The sequence below is a fragment of the Pelophylax lessonae genome, assembly GCF_965119305.1.
Source record: "Pelophylax lessonae genome assembly, chromosome: 13".
Taxonomy (NCBI): Eukaryota; Metazoa; Chordata; class Amphibia; order Anura; family Ranidae; genus Pelophylax; species Pelophylax lessonae.
In genome coordinates, this window is record NC_138780.1 from 142245035 (window position 1) to 142268452 (window position 23418).

General features: G+C 47.2%; 1 protein-coding gene across 1 annotated transcript in view; it reads left to right on the forward strand.

Moving 5' to 3' along the window:
• Window positions 1–5187: 5187 nt before the first annotated feature.
• Window positions 5188–23418, forward strand: part of TBPL2 (TATA-box binding protein like 2) — a gene marked incomplete at its 3' end in the record, with an annotated part of 32258 nt that continues 14027 nt past the window's right edge. Inside the window, exon 1 of the mRNA XM_082242858.1 lies at window positions 5188–5293. Coding sequence (XP_082098984.1) covers window positions 5243–5293 — 51 coding nt within the window. The 5' untranslated portion in view covers window positions 5188–5242. The remainder of the gene's footprint in view (window positions 5294–23418) is intronic.

Sequence of the window (23418 nt, forward strand, 5' to 3'; positions counted from 1 at the left end):
GAGAGGTGAGCACTGAGTAGATTCCATGCACCCTTTCAATCTCCGGAACGGGAACTGCGGCGCCCTGAGCTATCAGGGGTTCTATGTAGGAAAGAAGAGTCTGTCCATCTCTTTTCTGCCGACGGTGGAAGTGAAGTGGGGATGAACCTGAGTCTAGGGATGCTGCTGAAGGTCCAGGAATGCCCCAGACAGACTGTACTGACGGCTCAGGAGTCCCGGATTAAGGCCGCCCAGACATGTCGAAAGTGGAAGAGGCGAACCCCCACCCTACATGACTGAGCAGGCCCAATCTCAAAAGGACTTGGTGGCCTACCGATCGCCAGATAAATTACCATTAGGGGCCTTCTGGAAAGAGGACTGTCTAGCCTTCCAGCTTCTCCCAAATTCTCTGCTGGGTTTTAAGCTGCGTGGCTCCCTGGCACGATCCATATTTTGCTTTCTCTGAGGAGCTCTGTCCTGGGGAAGGAACCCCCACCTACCACCTGTGGCCTGAGATATAGCATTAACCAGCTTGTTCCCAAAGAGAGAGGAACCTTCAAAAGGAATCCGGCACCACACCTGCTTAGATGCAGGGTCAGCTAACCAGGGACAAAGCCAAAGGGCGCGCTTGCCAGTGACAGAGGATAACATAACCGAGCCAGAAGGTGGATAATGTCGATGGACGCCTCACCCAAGAGAAGGCCGATGCCATCTTCAACTCTTGAATAGGGGAGCTTCTGGCCACCTCCTTTGAGACGCTTCTGAGGGTCTCATCCACACCGTCAGCCCATATCTTCATTGCTTTGAACATTGCGGCCAAGTGTTTTACCCCATCCTCCTTGAAGGGATAGAGCTTCCACATCTTGGAGAGCATGGAATTCTTCCTTTCCACCTTGCTCCACTCATCTGTAATAATCTCACCCAGCTCTCCCAAGAGTGGGAAATTCAGACGATCTTTATTTAGCTGTTTAAAAAAGTTTTTCTGCTTAGGAGGAGGGACGCTGGAACTTCCCAATCAAAAGCTTCCCTTACAGCCTTTACTAGAGGGGGAACCATGCCAAAATCAAAGCTCAGACAGGGATCGTCTGCTTCCAAAACGCTCTCCGAAAGGAAGACGGAAGGACGGCTTGACTGCAAAGACTCCAGGAAATCCTGGCCCAGGGAGAGCATGGTGGGTCTGAGGCCATACCTTGGTGGCTGACCCCCAATTCAGTCAGGGAATCCTTAAGGACATGTTTCACCATGGACTCCAATGGTTGATCTGTGCTCCCCCTTTCACCTGCCACTTGGGCATAGCAACAGCACTTCCTCACGCGAGGACAGTCAGAGTGATAAGAGGACCTGGATGGAGAGGCTAGGTCCTTACTATGGCACCTTGAGCTGGAAGGGGATCTGCACCTGGACCTAGAGGAGGGATGCCGGTGCTGCGATTTTGAGTGACAATCTTCTTTGTGTGTGTTGCGCTGCGGATCAGACCCAGAAGAGCTAAAAAGAAGCAAAAACAGAGAGAGTGAGAAAGAAAATAAAAAAGTAGAAACACAACGTTCTCCCCCTCTCAGCCTGCACCCAAGGAGAGACCCCCTAACAAGTACCTGCTGTGAGAGGGCTGGCCACGGGGGGGTAGTGACGTCTCCATCCTCAAGCTAGAGCCACAGACACTGGGAACAACAAGAATAGCAATAAGCAAAAAAAAAACAAAAAACCTGCAACGCACCAGTCACCTCCCTAAGGTGGTACTCCTGTCGCCTGGGGAAGTCGTCCATGAGCATTTCCACGGGCTACCAGGAGCTTCTCCCTTTTCAAAAACAGCGCCCCGTGACGTCACCTATAACAGTGGCGCACTGCGCATGCTCCTGCGCAATTTCTGTCACACAGCGGGAACTGCGCACGCGTGACCAAACTTCGATTTCACAGACCGGCAGAGGGACGAGGCCTGGAAAGCAGCCGCTGCGGAAGACTCCTTGTGGAAGGCAGAGCGAGAAAGACAGGCTGCAACAAGAAAAACATAGTAAAGAGAAAGATACAGTATACCCACAGACACCTTCAGGCCAGGCACGGACTTGTACACACACCAGACTTTGGGCAACACAGGGCCACCCGCAGCAGCTGGGTTTCTGGCCAACACCATATGCTCACCGGCAAAGGTTTCTTTGGTTGCCCCCTCCATACCCTGCTAAGAGCAAGGGCTTAGCAGAGGTACAGTGACCCAAAGTGCCATGGCTGCTCCATGCCAAACCCTAACTTGAGTTCCAAGGAAGGACAGCACCCTCCAGGTGCTCCAGAGGAGGACAAAAAAGGAACACTGATGCTGAAAGGGAGCAAAGATTTATGGGAGTGGGGTCTTATAGGGTAGGAGAGGAGGCGGGGCAATACCCAAACATAACCTGCCATGGAGCCTGTCAGGAAAAATGCCTTTTACAAGCTTTTGGGAGCTTTTACAGGCCTCAAGCTCTTGGATGTTATTTCATTTCATTGGCCTGGCCATTGAAATGAATTATTGCTCAAGCACTAGCATTTAGGCACATTTAGCAGCTTTTAGTAACGCCAAGCAATTTTTCTGCCTTTAAACGCCTCTGCCACTAAAAGCTTCTAAAATCCAAAGTGGGCATGGACACAGAATAGCATGGAGAGGCGTTTTTAAGCTGTAAAAGAAAACGCCTGACGCTGATAAAAGTGGCAGGAAAAATGTCCTGTGTGCATGAGGCCTAAATGAACTTTAGTAAAATTTCACAAATGACATTTCATTAAAGTGTAACTCCACTTTTGTTGAGAAAACAATATTTCCCTCTGGGTGATCTATGTACATTGCAAGGATTATAACAACATTTGTTGCAGATTCCTATTTTTCGCTATTCTGAATCTCTGTTTGTTCCTCTGTGATCAGTGGGTTTAATGGGAGTGGTTTCATAATTATCAATTAGATGTGCAGCTGCAGAGCACTAATGAGGATATCTGCTGGCCTGTATCCATTTAGACGTGTTCCTATTGGGAGTATCTCACCAAAAATGACATTTCTGTTACAGGGGATGCCAGAAATCTGGCTTGTATCTCAGGCAGGCTTCTGGGAAAATCAGTGAGCCAATCACACAAGCAGGAAATTATGTTTCTGGGGCGTGGTCAGTACACATTCTGTGTACAGAACGCCTCCAGGTAGCCATATTACATTGCATTTTAAGAAAATTACAGCTGCTGCAGATTGAAAAGGAAAGGTCATTTTTAATAACATTCAATTACAATATGGCTTGTATCACAATTGTATACGCTATATTATTTTTTCTTTATTTTCTATTTTTTTTCCACGAAAGTGGAGTTACCCTTTAACCACTTAAGCCCCGGAAGATTTTGCCCCCTTCCTGACCAGGGGGTATTTTGCGATTCGGCACTGCGTGACTTTAACGGACAATTGCGCGGTCGTGCGACGCTGTACCTAAACGAATTTGACGTCCTTTTTTTCCCACAAACAGAGCTTTCTCTTGGTGGTATTTGATCACCTGTGCGATTTTTTGATCGTGTGCTATAAACAAAAAAAGAGCATCAATTTTGCAAAAATAACAATATTTTTCACATTTTTTTATATGAAATTCCCCAAAAAAAAAAATGTAAAAATCAAAATTTTTTAACATTTTCGGCCAATTTGTTTTATGCTACATATGTTTGGTAAAAAAAATCGCAAAAAGTGTATTTTGATTGGTTTGCGCAAAAGTTATCGCGTTTACTAACAAAGGGAAAGATTTTTGTTGTTTTTTTTTTTTAACGCGTAATGGCGGCGATCTGCGATTTTTTTGCGGTACTGCGACATTGCGGCGGACAGATCGGACCCTTGACTGACATTTTTGACACTTTTGGGGTTACCAGTGACATTACTGCAGTAATCAGTGCTATATATATGCACTGTTACTGTAAAAATGACACTGGTAGGGAAGGGGTTAATTTTATTGGAGAGGGAGGGGTTAATGTATGTCTGGTGCTTACTGACGTGTGGGGGGGGAGGTGACTGTGTGACACAAGGACAGATCGAGGGTTCAACTATGCTGAACCCTGCAATCTGACCCTGCCTGTCACTTCAGAGATCCGCCCGCTTGTGTTTACACAGGCGGGCGGATCTCCACACTCGTTTCCCCCGACGATCGCCTCCCCTGGCCCGACTCCCGCTGTGACTGAATACAGCGGGAGCGAGCCTCCGGCAGCGCGCGCGCGCCGCCGAGAAAGGGGAGTGTCTGGCGACGTAGGTCTACGTCGTCAGACGATAACGAACCACTTTGCCGCAGTAGGCTCAACGTGAGCAGATGGCAAGTGGTTAAGTTCTACTGGTGGCAACATGGTTGGAGGTGATGGATCACCGTGCACTGTGCTGTGCTTTCCTGAACAAAATACTACATGCTGTACTTTTCTGTAGCGCACACCAGCGCAGTGCAGTGGTGTGAACTGACCAAGCAGGAGACGAGGCTTTTTGCCTTGTCTTGCGGTGGGACTGTATTGGAAAAGCTGTCCATGCATTACTACTGCACCTGATGTGAAGAAGCCCTTGTCCATATAAAGGCCCGTACACACGTACCGATCGTCGGCATACAAACGTCGGTGGACGAAGGATCTGCCGATTGTACGCGTGTTAGTATGGTGCCTCCGACAGATGTCTGCGCACAATCCGCGGACAAAAGTCTTTCTTGCAAACATGAAAATTTTTGTATGCCGACACCAGAACGGACGATTGTTCGCCTGTCAGTACAGAATTCGGCCGACAGACCGCAGATTTGCAAGACTGGGCATGCTCAGAAAATAGAAAACACAGGGAAAGTTAACCATTACATGACATCACTTCTGCAGTCGGCGGACAAAATTCTTGTGCTGTCCTTGTGCTGTCTTTGCACTTTTCAGCAGACACCGACATCCCGGGGAGAAAAGAGGAACATTTGTATGCCGACCATCGGTACGTGTGTACGGGGCTTAAAAGTTACTAATGTTTCATGGCCTATACCATACAGGGAACCATCTCCACCATGAGGGGTCAGTGACAGGCGCTGCCCAATTAGGACACCTGGGCTCAAGCTGGAACACATGAGTGCAGATTGATAATAAAGGGTTATTCTGGCTGGACTGACCCTGAAATCTCTTGTTAGAACAGGTGGAGAAAGCAAGTAATCACCATCGTTTTCTTTCTAGCTACAACTCTGCAGCCCATCCAACCAAGCTTTGAAATAATGCATCCTGGGATTTTTCTTTTTTGTGAGAAACTTCTTGCTGAGTGTGGAAGAAGTCTTACAAGATGGATGGGGAATCTTCTCTGGAACGATACTTAGACCAATGTGAAGCTCAGGTAAATTGGATGGAATTGTTTCTAAGTTTAGCATGTTTGTCATCTAATTTAATGACTTTGCAGCTTATCAATTCTCAGTGTCGGTTCACATTTGTGTGATCACAGAGATCGCATGTAATTCGGAGCGCTTTGCTCCTAAAATTACGTGCGATCTCTGTGTGGTGCAAATTCAGCCATACAGTTTGTATGGCTGAATTTGCACCGCAATTGCACTTAACTCGCACAGGCCCTTTTTTTGGTCCGCAGCAGAATCGGATCGCATGGTGGTTCACACTAGCGCGATCCGATTCTGTGCGTACTTGCAGATCGCACTGCGATATGCGATCTGATCTGGGGGTGTCGTTAACCCTTAATTGACACCCCCAGCGTATCGCATATGGCAGTGTGAACTGCCAGGGGTGCGGATGCGATGCGGGAACAAGCTGTATATTTGCAGCGTTCCCGCATCGCACAAATGTGAAACGGCACTTAGATGGGATTTATTTTCATCCAGCTAGTAGGTCTGTTGTTTTTCACACCAGTGATTAAGGCTGGTGTGAATTGTAGTGGCTGCTACAATTCACACCCCCTGATGCTTAGGGGGTGTTATTTAGAATAAATGGCACTCTTGTGTGACTGCTAAAAGAGCACACATTCCTGACAATTGATCATGTTTGATATATAAAGATAAACATATTGACACAGAATGGGCTGGTGTATGTATATTAAAAGCATTTAAATTTTTTTTTTTTAAGATATTAAAGGGTTAACACCCCCTAGCAGAGGGGTGTGTGTTTTTTTTTTTTCTGTTGGGGAGATTTTCCTTCACCTCCTGTTCCAGAGACCCAACAGGAAGTGAGAATTTCTGCATAGTAAGGGGGCATGTACTTGCTGCACAGGTGTCAGAATTAGATGTATTACAATAATGAGGCCGCGCTTATCCTTAATATATATAAATCAAGTGGTATAAGTGAAATTCATAAGTAAATAAACCGTGGCTCTTATGGTCTAAGCACAGTGACGATCTAAAATGCTAATAGTGCAACAAAAGAAATTGATACTGCTGTGCATAAAACAACGGTATGGAAAACATCCGTAAATAATATGTGGCTGCTGTGCTGTGAACGGAATACCACTAAAAAGGAGCTAAAGGTGTAACAAATGTGCAGTGAATAGCTGAAACCGAATTTCAAAACGATAAATCGTTCAATGGACGTTTTTCGTTCATTTTGTCACATATACCTAGTGCAAACAGTTCGGCCGAGAAACACATTACCCTTTCAATTTATCGTTCGTTTGGCAGAATTTTCCAAACTGTTCCCTCAATTTTTTTTTCCAGCTCTGAAAAGTTAAAACCGATTTTCTATTTGTGCCCATTAACTGGACTAAAAACGAACGATCGGATCAAATGACAGATTTTCAAACGAAGTTTTGGCTAGTGTATTGCCAGCATTGGTGTAGATAAATCCATACTAGGCCCTAATTTTGATCCCTATCTGAAAGTCTGGCATTACAAGCCAATCTGGCTGTTCTGAAATTGTATTACTATAAGTAACATGCAGTCACTTCAGTCTGGTAAACGCTAAGCATGATCATGATAAAATATGTAACCCGATGAAACACATGGCAGGGAATTTGCATCTCTGTGCTGTTTCTGCATGTTTGTGCTGCCACCTAGAGTATCCCAGTAGATAGTTCTCCTTCCTGCCTGCAGTGTCTCCAGTGACCATTCCTGGAAAATTCTGTCCCTATCAATACTGGTCAAATGTACACCAAAACGCTGCTCTTCTGCATGTCAGCATGAGCCAAAATTTCATTTATTTCTTAACCGCTTCAGCTCAGGAAGGTTTACCCCCCCCCCCCTTCACGACCAGGCCATTTTTTGTGATGTGTCCCTGCGTTACTTTAACTGACAATTGTGCTGTCATCCGACGCTGTACCCAAATAATGTGGATGTCCTTCTTGTTTCCTACAAATAAAGCTTTCTTTTGGTGGTATTTGATCACCTCTGTGGTTTTTAAACTGTATGGCTAAACTCGCACCGCACAGCTGATCGCATGTAATGTCGGAGCAGTGCGCTCCGACATTACATGCGAACCCCACACACGCACAAGTGTGAACCGGGGCTAAAAAAAAAAAAAAAAAAAAAATCAAAATCCCAATATTGATCGGTTTGCACAAAAGTTATAGCGTCTACAAACTATGGGATATTTTTATGGAATATTTTTTTTTTTTATTTTTTTTTTTACTAGTAGTTATAGCAAAACTGCGACATTGCGGCAGACAAATTGGACCCTAAGTGATACTTTGGGGACCAGTGACACCAATACAGTCATCAGTGCTAGAAAATATGCACTGTCACTGTACTAATGACTGGCAGGGAAGGGGTTGACATCAGGGGAGATCAAAGGGTTAAATGTGTTCCCTGGGAGTGCTTTCTAACTGTGTGGGGGATGCTTTAACTGTGGGAAGACGGATCATTGTTCCTGCTTTACAGAAACACATGATCTCGGTCTTTCCTAATAACAGAACAGCAAACTGTCTTGTTTACATAGGTGGACCGCTGTTCTGCCTCTGTTGGGAACGATCGGTGGGTCCCGGAAGACATCGGGTCCTCTGGACCCACAGATTGGTTCCTGCTGTGTCCACTCACAGCGGGAGCTGGTCACCGGCGGAGTATGTGAGCGCCGCAGACCTGGAGGTGCGATATCACATACTTGTATGTGATTTTGCACAGAAGAGCCGCTACTTGCAGTAAATGTACGTGGGGGGTGGGCATGAGGTTAATGTAGCATTTATAAATTGCTTTTTAGTATGGTTCTATTGAAATAAATGAGTTCCCTGCATAAGGATCACACTCTCTCAATTGTCCTAAACTAACGCTGCAACTTACACTTAGACAGAAGTTCATACCCCCCTGGATGCAAAAATTATTTCCATACTTATTACAAAAAAATAAACTCGTTCCTTTATCCTTGAGGGGACAAGTTATGTTAACACCTCTCAACCTGGATCCATAACCGCTTGTTGACTGCCTGCCACATTTATACTGCGGCAGGCTGGCTCGGCTGTGCGAATCGCCGTACCTGCACGGTCAGTGGCGGCAGGTTTATAAGGCAGCCCCCCCTCCAAACTGTGCAAAGAAAAAAAAAATTACCATTTGAAGCCCACTAGGGGTGCCGGACCTACTGCTGGCTATGGGAGGGGTGGGGTTTTGCACCCCACATGCTGCCACGCAGAGGCGCAGATTGGCGGCCTTCTGGGTGTCATCGGGGCGCAGAGCAATGCGCCCCGACACTTCTCACTGTAGTGCTGTCCTGGCTGTGATTGGTCCAGACTCCAGCCTGGATCAATCATAGAGGACATCCCGGGTGACGTCGCGTGGGGACGGTGCGTACGTTAGTCACACACCGTCCCGGCGTCACCTTCCTGCCTGCCGTCAGAGAGGAGGGCAGCGGCGCGCCTGATCGAGGTCGAGGAAGAAGACGTCTCTCCAGAGTCCCGAGTCTCCCGAGTCCCGTCAGCAGCAGAGAGCAGCAGCATGCCAGGCAGTGACAGTCGGTCCGGTCGTCGTGAGAGAGAGAGCCAGCCCAAGAGCAGGAGGTAAGTGATTCAATGCAGCCGCTGCCTCAGACTCAGTGCCTCCCTCCTCCTGTGTGCGGGACTGCGGACTCGTGTCCGGCGGTGGGGAACTTTGCAGACTCAGTCAGAGTCTGTCTGACCAGGCCAGCCCAGGACACCTCTTCCTCCGAGACTCCTCTCCAAGCCAGCAGCAGCCAGCCAGTCTCCTCTCCTGGTCTGGATATTCTTATCATGCCGCCAGAACCATGATGGGAACCATACCAGGCCGCTGTGTGCCATTTACTATTATTAACCACTTAAGCCCCGGAAGATTTTACCCCCATTCCGACCAGGGGGTATTTTGCGATTCGGCACTGCGTGAATTTAACGCACAATTGCGCGGTCGTGCGACGCTGTACCTAAACGAATTTGACGTCCTTTTTTTCCCACAAACAGAGCTTTCTTTTGGTGGTATTTGATCACCTGTGCGATTTTTTGATCACGCGCTATAAACAAAAAAAGAGCGTCAATTTTGCAAAAATAGCAATATTTTTCACATTTTTTTATATGAAATTCCCCCAAAAAAAAAATGTAAAAATCAAAATTTTTAAAAATTTTCGGCCAATTTATTTTATGCTACCTATGTTTGGTAAAAAAAATTGAAAAAAGCGTATTTTGATTGGTTTGCGCAAAAGTTATCGCGTTTACTAACAAAGGGAAAGCTTTTTGTCATTTTTGTTGTTTTTTTTTTTAACGCGTAATGGCGGCGATCTGCGATTTTTTTTTTTTTGCGGTACTGCGACATTGCGGCGGACAGATCGGACCCTTGACTGACATTTTTGACACTTTTGGGGTTACCAGTGACATTTCTACAGTAATCAGTGCTATACATATGCACTGTTACTGTAAAAATACACTGGTAGTGAAGGGGTTAACTTTATTTGGAAGGGAGGGGCTGTGTGTGTCCCTAGGGGCGTGGTTTCTACTGTGATTGGCTGTGGCTCTAGCTGTAAGGACACTGATCAACGGATCTACATACCAGATCCGTTTTATCAGTGTCTTTGCAGCGAGGAGAATGACAGGCAGTTTGTTTACACAAGCTGCCTGACATTCTCCCTCTCCCCCGCCGATCGCCGAGTGACCGGCGGACATCGGGTCCGCTGGTCACACGCGCGGGGGGGTCCGTGACCACGCGGGAGCGGGAGCGCGCCCCGGGGGGCGCGCGCTCGCTCCCTAGACCCTCACAAGCAAGCAACGTAGCCCTACGTTAGTTTGCCTGTGAGGGGCTGACCGCCGACGTAGATAGTCGTGCGGCGGTCGGCAAGTGGTTAATAATAATAATAATAATAATAATAATAAATAGTGCCAGGCCAGCAGCCTGCTTGGCAGTGTACACAATATAAGACCGTGCAGGCCAGGCCAATTACATTGTACATCAGGTAAAGTGCTATGCTTACTTATCTGATTCACGGGGTCGTCGGTCGCAATTGCTGCCGGGTACCTGCGATCGCTCCCCCTGAAGAGAGAACGTCAGTCTGCTGTGTAAACACAGCAGACCGTTCTCTCAGAAATCAATGCAGAGCTCCTGTGATCCTAAATTGGAGCAACACCGGTCTCTGTGTTCCACAAGCCCATCCCCCCCCCCCCCCCCAGTTAGAAAACAACCCTAAGCATACATTTAACCCTTTAATCGCCCCTGGGTTAACCCTTTTACTGCCAGTGTCGTCATTACAGTAACCGTGCATATTTTTAGCACTGATTACTATAGTAATGTCACTGGTCCCCCCCCCCCCCCCCCAAAAAAAAAAAAATATCAGCTATGGGTTTGATCTGTCCGCCGCAATGTCGCAATCCTTCTTAATATCGCTGATCACCGCCATTACTAGTAAAAAAATGACTTCTTTCCCCTAGTTTGTAGACGTGATAACTTTTGTGCAAACCAATCAAAATACACCTTATTGGAATTTTTTTTTTTTACCAAAAATGGTACATAGTAAGTGGACCCTGAAGAGCTAAAGTGTAAAGGGGGCATCTGCGGTTTGGGCCCTGAATGGTGCAGATTGCCAGTTGAGAGTTGCAGCTATACAGTAATTCACAGTAAGCTACCTCAAGCCAGTGCCAGGCTGGAGAGGGTGGTCAGTGACTTTGCAGTGCAGCAGTGTCAGTAGTTCTATGCTTCAGTCTTGAGTCTTCTGGACCTAGAGTTGAGGATTCAGCACTTCAGTCAAGATACAGTGTGTTCTAAGCATCAGTGAGCGCTGGCTAGCGTCGGCTGGCGTGAAGGCAGCGTTAATAGACATTTTCTTGGATAAAGTCCCGAGTTGTATTTAGTTAAGCCTAAAGGAGTATCCCACTCATTCTTTTCTCCCATCCCCTTTATTTACAATAAAACCACAAAAACCAACATGCCGGAGTTGTCAATGTCTCAGTTCTCACACCCATGGTCCCACTGGCCTGGAAAACCTGCTACATACCCATGGCATGCGTGAGCAATATATCATTTCAATGACAACTTTTTTTTTTTTTTTTTTTTTTTTTTTTTAAATAATAAAAAATAAAAAGCACAGAGGTGATCAAATACCACCAAAAGAAAGCTCTGTTTGTGGGAAAAAAAGGACGTAAATTTTGTTTGGGTACAGCATTGCATAACTGCGCAATTGTCAGTTAAAGTCACGCAGTGCCAAGTTGAAAAAAGGGGCCTGGTCTTGGAGCAGCCAAATCCTCCGGTCTGAAAGTGGTTAAGTCCCGGTTCACACTACCGCGACTTGTCAGGCGACAGGTCAGCCTGACAAGTTGCGGTCCATTCTGTGCTACGGGAACCGTTCTAATAGGAGCGACTCAAGTCTCTCCGACTTAGAAAATAGTTCCTGTACTACTTTGGGGCGACATCGGAGCGACTTGCATTGACTTCCATTATGTGAAGTCCGTGGAAGTCGCGGTGCACGCGACCTCACAGGTCGCCCCCGAAGTACACAACTTGCACGGACTTCACATAATGGAAGTCAATGCAAGTCGCTCCGATGTCACCCCGAAGTAGTACAGGAACTATTTTCTAAGTCGGAGAGACTTGAGTCGCTCCTATTAGAACGGTTCCCGTAGCACAGAATGGACTGCGACTTGTCAGGCTGACCAGTCTGACAAGTCGCGGTAGTGTGAACCGGGACTAAAGGGTAAATTGACTTTCGTGGGGAAAACTTTTGGCAAATTTAATAAAATAAAAAATAAATAATAAAAATTAAATATATATTTGCGACAAGTCATATTGCAATTGAATGTTATTAAAAATTACTTTTTCCTTTTTCAGTTTGCAGCTCCTGTAATTTTCTGTAAAATGCAATATGGCAACCAGGAGGCATTCCCCAGATATGTCCTTTCCTGCTTGTGTGATTAGCTGAATTTTCCAAGTCTGCACTAAGATACAGGGAAATGACATCTAAAGGGATGCAGGCTTTGGACACAGACAAACATCTATTTCTTCAACCTATTGGGGAGATTGCTCACATAGCAGAGTCTTCCAGATGGGTACACAACAAAAAAAATCCTATATAGCACAATTGAAGCCTTGTGTCTTGCTATGCAGTCAGCCTGCCTAACCCATTTTTCTGCTATGCTTGTGTGCTAAACAGGGCTGCTGTTAGAAACCACAGGGATCCATACAACCAACCTGACGCGCCCCCCAAAAAATAAATAGATAAAAAATGCTCTGCTTCAGTTATGAATGAACACATTAAGTGATCGGTACCGAAGGGGAAGGGGCTGGTAAATGCCACCCGATTGCTTGCAAACCCCCCGGTACCAGCGCCTTGTCATGTAATCTGAGCTCCCCTTGCCCATGTGAGGGCCCAGGACTAACATATGGGGAGGTGCTTTCTTTCCCTTCTTGCTGTGACTCAGAAAGCTACGTCACGTCACGATCTGTATTGCAAAATATTCAGCAGAGCCCAGAGAATACCCTGCATGTCTAATTAAAGTGAACCTTTCACCTAAAAATCATTACGTAGGGGATAAAGAAATTTTTTTTTTTTATTACACCTAAACCTAAATCCCCCACCCTGCAAAAAAATAGAGGGCCCCCACATATAGGCACATACGAACATATTGTAATTTGCAATACACATGTTGCATATCGCCGTGCACGCCGGAGAGCAAATATTCTAGCACAAGACCTTCTCTGTAACACTAAACTGATGATCTATAGGTAAGTAAATTTTGAAGCATTTCCTATAGAAAATAAGGCGTACTGAAGATTGTTGCCATTTATTGGGGGTGCACACAAATTTAAGGTTTGACTTGTTGGGTATCTATTTACTAGTTCATTGCATTTGTTTGCCCTAAAATTCACTTTAGTATATTTTTTGTTTTTTACTGAAATTTAGTGTTTCCTAGACCTTTTTCGGTAATATTGTGTGTGACATAAAATTGGAACTACCAACATTTTATTCTGTACGATGTCTGCTTTCAGAAATTATATAATGTTTGGGGGTTTTGTGTAATCTTCAGGCCTAAAACTAGTTTTTTAATGTGTGCAGAAACGGCTCTGGCAGCGAACCAGGTTAAACAGTGAGTTTAGTTTCGCTAAGCTCCAGTTTGGGGTTCCGAAATGGAAATCCTGGGATTGCTGACTGCTGCTTTTAACTAACTGCCGGGGTGTGGCCGGCGCATGTGAGGACGTGTCCTGCAGTAGCTCTGCTGGCATCTTGATCAAATCTCCTGCTAATATTCACCATCCTACTTTTTCCTCACCTCAATCGATTACCGGGCAGCTCTCAGACCTCCTATACTTGGGAGTATTGTGGACCTCTGCGATGTCTAGAAAGGTCCTGTGCACCTGTCAGGTGGTGGACCCAGGCATCCAAGATGGCGGCGCCGCGGCCTGCTCGGCAAAGGACAAGCAGAAAGAGGCGGCTCAGAGGCTTTTCTCCAGACCCCAAGGTGAAGAACTACCTCAGCACCCTTCCTCTGCTGATGTGGTAGAGGAGGACATGATTTTGGGGGACATGGGGGGAGGTGGTACTCCTCCGGAGCCCGCCGACCTGTCTTTGGCCTACCCCACCATGCACACTATGCCCACCATGCGGCTCACATCAGGTTCTCCAGATATAGATCCTGAACCTACTCTGCAGGAAATCTTCTCTGCGGTGACTACTGGGAATGCCACCATAGCAGAGCTGGCGGGGAGGTAAAGGGGATGAAAGTGGAACTCTCCCCCGTCCGCCAAGATATGCAAAAACTCAGACGGCACCGCTGCATTGGAGGGCAAAGTTAGCTCCCTGGAAGATGACTGGCAGACATTACCAGTCAGAAATATATTCAAACAGTGTCCTCAGCTGATGCTGCCAAATTGGAGGACTTGGAGAATCGTCTCCGGAGAAATAATGTTCGAGCAGTGGGGATGCCTGAAAAGTTTGAGGGGAAGAACCCTGTAGCTTTTATAGAAACCTGACTCATTGATGCATTTGGCAGGGACTCTTTCTCCCCCATGTTTGCTGTGGAACGGGCACACCGTGTCCCCGCTAGACCCCCCCCCTCCACCTGGGGCGCCCCCCAGACCCTTTCTCTTCAAACTCCTTAATTACAAGGACCTGGATGCCATTCTTACCAAAGCCAGAACCACAGCAGACCTCTTGGTCAGCAATGCCCGGATCTCTCTATATCCTGACTTCTCTGCAGAGGTACAACGCCGCCGTGCAAAGTTTATAGCTATTAAGAAGAGGCCGTAGCCTGTTATACCCTGCGCCCACTTAGTTGCCCGGATTCATTATCCTTGGATTGGTGTGATCTTGTAATGGAGGACGAAAGGAACAATTTCCAAAAAACACCCCATCGTCTGGTGTTTTTTTTTTTTCCGCTCGGCTGAGCTTGATTCCAAAACATCCTCTTTTTTTTCTCAGATCGCCTTTCAGGACAGCACCTGGAGAGAGCGTAGCTCCACCCAATCCACAGGAAACACTGCAAATAAAAACTCCTCCTCTTCCACCATGCCTCAGTCATTTGTGTTTCCTCCGCCATGGTGGAAGCATTGCAGGAGCTATGTGGAAAGGGCTGAACTCTCTCCAGGGGGAGAGGATTTATTGCCCAGTTTTGTGTTTGCTGTTTCAGCTTGGAGACCATCCCAGCTCCCCTCCCTGGAGTGTCAAAGGGGGTATGCTCCGGAGCCTCTCACCTCGTTCGCTCAGGGGAGCTGAAACCCATCGGAGGATCCGGTCCGGGCGTCAGAGATCTGCGCTTCGGTCGGCGGGCGGGGAGCCGCTTTTGGCATTTGAATCTCCCGCACTTTCGGGCTCTTATCCCGGGGACGCGCGGCGTCACTTCCGGTGGACGGGACTTCCGGTGGGGGCGTGGCGGCGTTTGCTCCAACCGCAGTACACGCAGGGGTCAGAGGCAGGTCACGAGGTCGGCGCTTCCGGTCCACAGAGGAGGACGCGGGAAGCGGTATTTAAATGGAGAGATCTGCCAGCAAGCTGCACTTTTCAACAACATGGAGGAAAAGTCTGCAGCGACGGTGGAAGCAGGCACCGCCAGCGCCGGCCAAGCTCAGGTAGGAGAGGTGCAGTGGTGCCTCTTTTTTCTTTACTGTGTGAGCTTTTATTGTGGGGTTTCTTCCTTCCTCCTTTGGAGCCTGCCCTGTAGACTGAGTAACTGTTCCCAGTCTAACAGGATACATATGCATCTGGGAGTCTTTTCTTCTGATCCTTTTTGGTGTGGGTCACGATTTTCTCCCTTGCAAGAAATCACTAGGTGGTGGTTTTCTTTTATTTGTGGTTATTGGGCTTTCATGGTGGCTTTTTCTTTACTAGGTTAAAGCCACAGTGAAGACAAGAGCCCCAGCATCAAGGAAATGCCCTTCATGCAAGAATCCACTCAGAGATTCCTGGGTGAAGCCACTTTGTAAAACATGTATTGCCGACCTTGTGAAGGAAGAGTCTAGTCAGCAGAATAATGAATTCATATCTTCATTTAAAGAACTCACAGACACCCTGTCCTCAGTTCGTTCCCTGTTATCCAGGACGCCACAAGTTCTATCAGATTCCCAACAAACGGGTGGTACATCTTCCCAGCCGTCTACTTCTAAGTCTGCAGTGTCAAGTGATTCAGAAGATGAGGGGGAGAGTGCTCTCTGTTCCATCAGGGATTCAGAGGAGGAAGAGAAGGAAGAGGTGGCTAGTTCTTCCAGATACAAATTATCCTTGGAAGAGGTTGATGAGTTGCTGAAAGCGATTTACACCACGTTGGAAATCGCAGAAGAAAAGGTGCAAGTTTCACTTCATGACAGAATGTACCAGGGCCTTGAACAGACAAAGCGCAGGGTTTTTCCTGTTCATAAAGTCCTTACTGAATCTATTGAAAAAGAGTGGAAGGACCCAGAGAGGGCCCCTTTTTTCTCTAAATCCCTAAGAAGGAGATTTCCGTTTGAAGAGGATACGGCGCACCTATGGAACAAAAAGCCCAGAGTGGATGCTGCTTTTTCTCAGGTGTCTCGCCGCACGGATTTGGCGTTCGAAGACATGGGTGTTCTGAAAGACACCATGGATAAAAGGGCAGATTCTCTCCTTAAAAAGGCTTGGGACTCCTCTACGTCTAGCCTTAAGCCGGCCATGGCCTCCACGGTGGTAGCCAGAAATCTTGAGTGCTGGCTCGAACAACTTAAAGGGCATGTGGAGGCTGGAACAGCAAGTAAAGATCTCCTGGATTCATTTCCGCTGCTCCTAAAGGCAGTAAAATATATGGCCGATGCTTCTGCTGAGTCTATCAAAATGTCTGCCAGGTCAGCAGCCCTTGTCAACTCTGCCAGGAGGGCGGTCTGGTTGAAAACCTGGACAGGTGATTCAGCTTCTAAGGTGAAACTCTGTGGTTTACCTTTTGCCGGTGACTTGCTTTTCGGGCCTGAATTGGAAGCAATTCTTGACAGAACGGCGGATAAGAAGAAAGCCTTTCCATCAAAAAAGAAATCTCCTCCTAAGAAGAGATTTCGTTCTGTTCAACAAACCAACAGAGGTCGTGAACAAGATCAGAGATCAAGATGGACCTCCCATAAAGGCAAAGGGAAAGGTGGAGTCCTCTTTAGACCACCTGACCAGGCCAATAAAAGCAAGTGACAACAGTCTTCCAGTGGGAGGAAGGCTGTTATGGTTCCTCCCACGTTGGGAAGACGTATCCGCAAGCCCCTTTGTGAAGAATATAGTGGCTCAAGGATACAAACTGGAGTTTTCGGAGACACCTCCAAGCAGATTCCATGTTACTCCCCTTCCAAGGGATCCGGAAGAGGCTTCCTCAATGATGTCTCTTTTACAAGAGCTGATTCAACAGGAAGTGATTATCCAAGTCCCCGAGGGGCAACAAGGCCGTGGGTTTTATTCTCAGATCTTTCTAGTGAAAAAACCCTCAGGCAAGTACCGAATGATCCTAAACAGATCAATTCGGTACAAGCACTTCAGGATGGACACCATTTATTCAGTGACCAAGCTGTTGTCCCCAAACTGTTTCATGGCATCCTTGGATCTGAGGGACGCTTACCTGCACATCCCAATAAATCAGGAGTGCCAGAAATTCCTAAGGCTGGCGGTCAATCTCGGGGAATCGGTCTGGCATCTGCAGTTCAGGGCCCTCCCCTTTGGCCTCTCATCTTCTCCAAGGGTGTTTACCAAGGTAATGGCGGATGCCCTAGAGCCATTAAGGCTGAGGGGTATTTCAATTGTCCCTTACCTGGACGATCTGCTAATTTTTGCAGAGTCCAAGAGCCAGGCGTTGGTACACCTTCAGGAGACTCAGGACCACCTAGAGAGTCTGGGGTGGCTCATGAATTTGGAGAAATCCAGCTTGATTCCATCTCAGCAGATAAAATTTCTGGGATACAGAATAGATTTGGTCCTCCAGAAGGTGTTTCTACCTCAAGAAAAGATCGAGAAGACTCAGAACGCAGTTGCTCGATTACAAACCAATCATCAGGTTACTGTCAGGTCGGCCATGGCAGCTTTGGGCTTACTCACAGCCGCTATCCCTGCAGTACAGTGGGCAAGACTGCATTCCCGTCTTCTCCAGAGAGACGTTCTGCAGAGTTGGTCATACCCGGAACATCTGGAGAAATCCATCAGAATCTCCACGAAAGCAAAGAGATCTCTGTGGTGGTGGAGGAATTCCAGAAATCTGGAAGAAGGTCTGCAATGGACTTTCCAGACGAACAAACGTCTGACGACGGATGCCAGTTCGTGGGGTTGGGGAGCCCACCTGGAAGGCCGGACGATGCAAGGGACATGGTCCAAAGCAGAGTCCAGGAAATCATCCAACTGGTGGGAGTTGAAAGCCATCCTTTTGGGTCTTTGGTCCTTTCAACAGACAGTCAGGGGCCATCATGTGCAAGTTCTGTCGGACAACATGACAGCAGTGGCCTACGTGTCAAAGCAAGGAGGCACAAGAAGCAGACAGCTATCAGATCTGGCAATACAGCTACTCTCCTGGGCGGAGAAAAATCTAGCCTCTCTGACAGCGGTGCATCTGAAGGGGTCACAAAACCTTCTAGCAGATCTGCTGAGCAGGAAAAAGGTGTTGGAATCAGAATGGAGTCTGAATCAAGAAGTATTCATGCAGATCGTGGAAGTCTGGGGTCTTCCCCAAATAGATTTGTTCGCTTGTCAACAGAACACCAAAGTCCAAAGATTCTTTTCCCTACACAGGGAGGATCAGGACTGGGGCTTGGATGCCCTAGCCCATCCATGGGACTTCCGTTTGTCTTACGCGTTCCCTCCATTCCAACTGATTCCGTTGGTTCTCAAGAAGTTCAGGGAAGAAAAGACCAACTTGATTCTGATTACACCTTACTGGCCAAAGAGACCTTGGTTCGCCCTCCTGCTGAATCTTGCCTCAGAACCTCCCTGGAAGCTTCCGTACAGGAGAGATCTTTTGACACAGGGGAACCTAGTGTACCCAGAACTGGACCGCTTACAACTGACAGCGTGGTTACTGAAGAAGACATCTTGAGAGCCAGAGGCCTGTCAGAAAAAGTTATCTCCACCCTTCTCTCCAGCAGGAAGAAGGTGACTAGGGATATTTACTTGAAAGTCTGGAGAAAATACAACTTTTGGTGTTCCAGCAAAAATTTTGAATTAAAAAATTTAATTTCAGTGCTTGAGTTCCTCCATGAGGGAATGGAGAAAGGACTAGCAGCAAGTACTTTAAAGACGCAAGTAGCGGCACTTTCAGTTTTTTTCGAAAAGACTTTGTCCCAAGAGACTCTAATCATTCGTTTTTTCAAGGCATTAGCCCGCAATAGGCCAATAGCCCTTAAAGTATTTCCCAAATGGGATTTGACCATTGTGTTACAAGGTCTAACTAAGTTTCCTTTTGAACCTTTAAAAGAGGCTTCCCTGAAGAATTTAGTTTTGAAAACTATCTTTTTGATAGCAATTACCTCGGCCAGGAGGATCAGTGAGATCCAGGCCCTCTCAATTTCAGACCCTTTTTTGACAATTTTTGCAGATCGAGTAGTCCTAAGAACGGACCCAGCCTTTCTTCCAAAGATTGCTTCATCTTTTCATAGATCACAAGAAATTGTCTTACCAACTTTCTCCTCAGCTCCTAGTAATACTCGGGAAGAATCCTTTCATACCTTGGATGTGAGGAGATGCTTACTTCAGTTCCTCCTGGTAACTAAGGAATTTAGAAAGACAAATGCATTATTTGTCATCTTCTCAGGGTCCCGTATAGGAGAAAAAGCATCAAAGAGCACTTTAGGCAAATGGCTCAGATGGGCAATTGAACAGGCTTATGTAGCTCAAGAAGAACCTCCAGAAGGCATCTTGGCGCATTCTACAAGGTCTGTGGCAACCTCATGGGCTGAAAGGGCCGGTGCTTCGCCTGATCAAATCTGCAAGGCAGCTACCTGGTCCAGCTATTCAACCTTTATTAGACATTACAGGTTGGACTTGTTGTCAGCTCAGGATCAAGCCTTCGGCAGAAAAGTTCTGCAGGCAGTGGTCCCACCCTAAGTGTAAGTTACTCGCTTATCCTCTCCAGGTGCTGTCCTGAAAGGCGATCTGAGAAAACCTTAGTTACTTACCGGTGACGGTATTTCTAAGAGCCTTTCAGGACAGCAGCAGCTACCCCCCCCTTGGTTTTGTTTATAATATAATTTGTAAATGTTTAACCTGTGGTAGTTTATGTTTTCCAGCATGTCGGAGGCTACTCTATGACTGAGGCATGGTGGAAGAGGAGGAGTTTTTATTTGCAGTGTTTCCTGTGGATTGGGTGGAGCTGCGCTCTCTCCAGGTGCTGTCCTGAAAGGCTCTTAGAAATACCGTCACCGGTAAGTAACTAAGGTTTTTTTTTTTTTTTTTTCCTCTAATGCAGATGTTGAACTTGTCCTTCTTCCATCCTGTTGTCCTGCGAGGACACTATTGTTCTGTGAGGCAGAACACTGCATTTGGTTGGGCCCTATTGGCCCCATTACTCCAGTTACTTTTGTTTGGTTCTCTTTCTTACTTTTCACAGGTGACACCCTATCCGGACTGGCTGACCGTTGCTCCGTCTGAACTGCATGGACTGCTCGGATTTGAATTCCTGTGGCTCTAACTTCAGGATGAGGTCCCTTACTACTGGTGGCATTTGATATGTATTTTTAAGCCCCACTTGGGGACATTGTTATGGTATATGTGCCTCTTTGGGGGAGTCCCGGATGGGCGCCCCCTGGGGAGGCACTGGCGAGTATATGCTCCTTTTGAGATATGGCATCCTTAGCCTCTAATGATATTGACATGGAATGTTCGGGGCCTAGCGGATAGTGTCAAGCGAAAAGCTATCTTTAGCTACTTTAAAAAAATTGGAACCTGCCTTAATCTGCCTTTCGGGAAATTCATTTGCTTAGCACCACTACACAGTTGCTGCGGTCCAGGGCTTATCCTTTGCAGTACCATTCTGCCCACTTCTCCTACTCAAGGGAAGTAAGTGTTCTGGTGTCTAGGGATGGGACGTTTTTGCGTCAACAGCAGTGGCTGGATAAACATGAGAGATTGGTATTTTTGTTGTGCAAAATTCATGGCTTTTTATGTATCCTGGCTTCTGTGTATATCCCTCCACCCTTCTCGCATGAGATCCTGCGTTTACTGGCACAGTTTGTGGCCCCCTCACTCCACTACCCCAGTACTGGCTATGGGGGATTTTAATAATTACATTTGACCAATCGCTGGACAAATTTAACCATTCTCACCGGGGACCTGCCCACGCCTCCCGCCCCACGGCGTTTGCTAAACTCTTAATGGAATTGGGCCTCAGAGATGTTTGGATTGATAACCACGCAGCCGATAAATGTTTATCCTGTTACTTGGCTACTTGTGGGGGCCTGTCCCATATAGATCTAGCCCTGGGAAATGAGACTGTGACCGCATGTCGCGGATTCAGCATATGAGCCCCGTTTGGTGTCCGACCATGCTCTACTCTGGGTTAGGATATCCATTGCTGGGTTGACAGTGCACCCATTATGGCGGGTGAACACGTTTTGGTTGACCCTTTTCCCTGACTTGGACCCTATACTGGCTGAATTGGTGGATTCTCTCCATGTCAATCAGGATACAGCCTCGGTGTCCACTATGTGGGAGACCCTGAAGGCTTTTTTGCGGGGTCTTATCATACGAGGGATAACTGGTGGTGTTAAAGGTAAGTCTGCGGCGTGGGAGGACACCGTCTGGGGTGAAATGCAACGTAGAGAAGCAGCATTGATAGATAACCCGACTCCTTCTACTCATAAGGCTTGGTTGGAAGCTCAGGCATTGTACAATTCAGTTGTCTTCTTGCAACAAACCTACTTTGAGGAGGGGGAGAATACGGGCCACATGTTGGCCCTGGTGTCAAGGGCCCAGCAGGACCAGGGTTCAGTGACGGTGGTCACTGCCGCCTCTGGGGAGGTTGTGACTTCTACAGAGGAGGTAGTTGAGGTCTTTCGCCAATTTTACGCAAACGTTTATATCAATCAAAATGTGCGGGTGCAACATCTGCCATGTCCTCCTTGCTAGATAGGTGTTCCCTTCCCCACCTGAGCAGCCAGGATAGGATGTCCCTTAATGCCCCCCTCACAATGGACAAACTTACGAATGCTCTAGCACAAGCTCCCACTAATAAAGCACCAGGGGTGAATGGCCTCCCTGCTGAGGTGTATGTGGAATATAGTAAAGCCATTTTGCCTGCCCTCCTGTCCACCATGCAGGATATCATGGGCACTGGTACTATACCAGATTCAATGAGGGAAGCCATTGTTGTAGTTCTGCTTAAGCCGGGGAAGGCAGGATCCGCTCCTCCCTGATTCCTACAGACCTCTTTACTGACTACTGACATCAAACTTCTAGCCCGTATCCTCGCGAATAGGTTGTCCAAGGTTATAACTAAACTAATCCATCCTGATCAATCAGGGTTTATCCCTGGGAGATACACTGCTATTAATATTCGGAGACTCTTCCTTAACCTGCAGATTCCTGTTGATAACCCAAGTAATAGGGCCATTTTGTCATTGGACGCGGCCAAAGCGTCTGATAGTGTGGAGTGGCCCTATTTGTGGGATGCACTGTCACGATTTGGACTGGGGGGCAAATTTATTGGCTGGATACAGGCCCTATATTCGGCAACGTGTGCAAGGATTAGAGTGCATGGGACACTGTCCTCTCCGTTCCCTTTGTTTCTGGGCACCCGGCAGGGCTGTCCCCTGTCTCCCTTATTATTTGCTTTGGTGATCGAGCCACTTGCAGCCCTTGTCAAGAGGCAGTCCGAGGGTGATGGGCTTTTGTAGGGGGGAAGTTGAGGAAAAGATATCCCTGTGCGCGGACAATACGTTATTGTTTCTGGGGGATACGGCTGGTTCCCTGAGTGCCCTTATGCAGTTGATAGAAGAATTTGGATCATTCTCCCAGTTAATTGTAAAACCAGAGAAGTCTCTTCTGATGCCCCTGGATCCTATACCTACTACATCTTCTCCTATGCTGGACCGTCTCCGTGTGCATGATTCCTTCAGATACCTAGGGGTAGTCTCCCCTGTACCTTCCCAATACTTAGATTTGAACTTGCTGCCTTTCCTAGATAAACAACGCGCCAAGTGCCGCAGCTGGTGCAAACTCCCATTGTCCGTTGTAGGCAGGGTGAATCTGATCAAAATGATTTGGGCACTACAACTATTGTATGTGTTTCACAATTCACCTGTGTGGATTCTGCAACGTTGGTATAGGCGGGTAGAGTTCCAGTTTCGGGACCTTATCTGGTAAAGGCAGCAACCTAGAATTAAACTGTCCACTCTCAAATTCCCCAAGGATAAAGGGAGTTTGGCGGTTCCTCAGCCCAAAATGTATTTCCTTGCAGGGTAGTTGCAACATTTGGCGGGGTGGGGCTCCGCGGATCTGTCGGACCCCTCGGCCGCATTATTGACCCTTGCGGATCCCTATCTATCGGTGGCTTCTCATCTGGAAATGGATCTACCTATGCTTTAAGGCTCGGCACCCACCGGCGTTTTACTGCGACGGGTGTGGAGGGAACTCAAGACCTTCTCCAACACAGTGGTATTTCTTGATTATACCCCTCTGTGGGATAATTTGTTGTATCCTGAGATTGCTAAA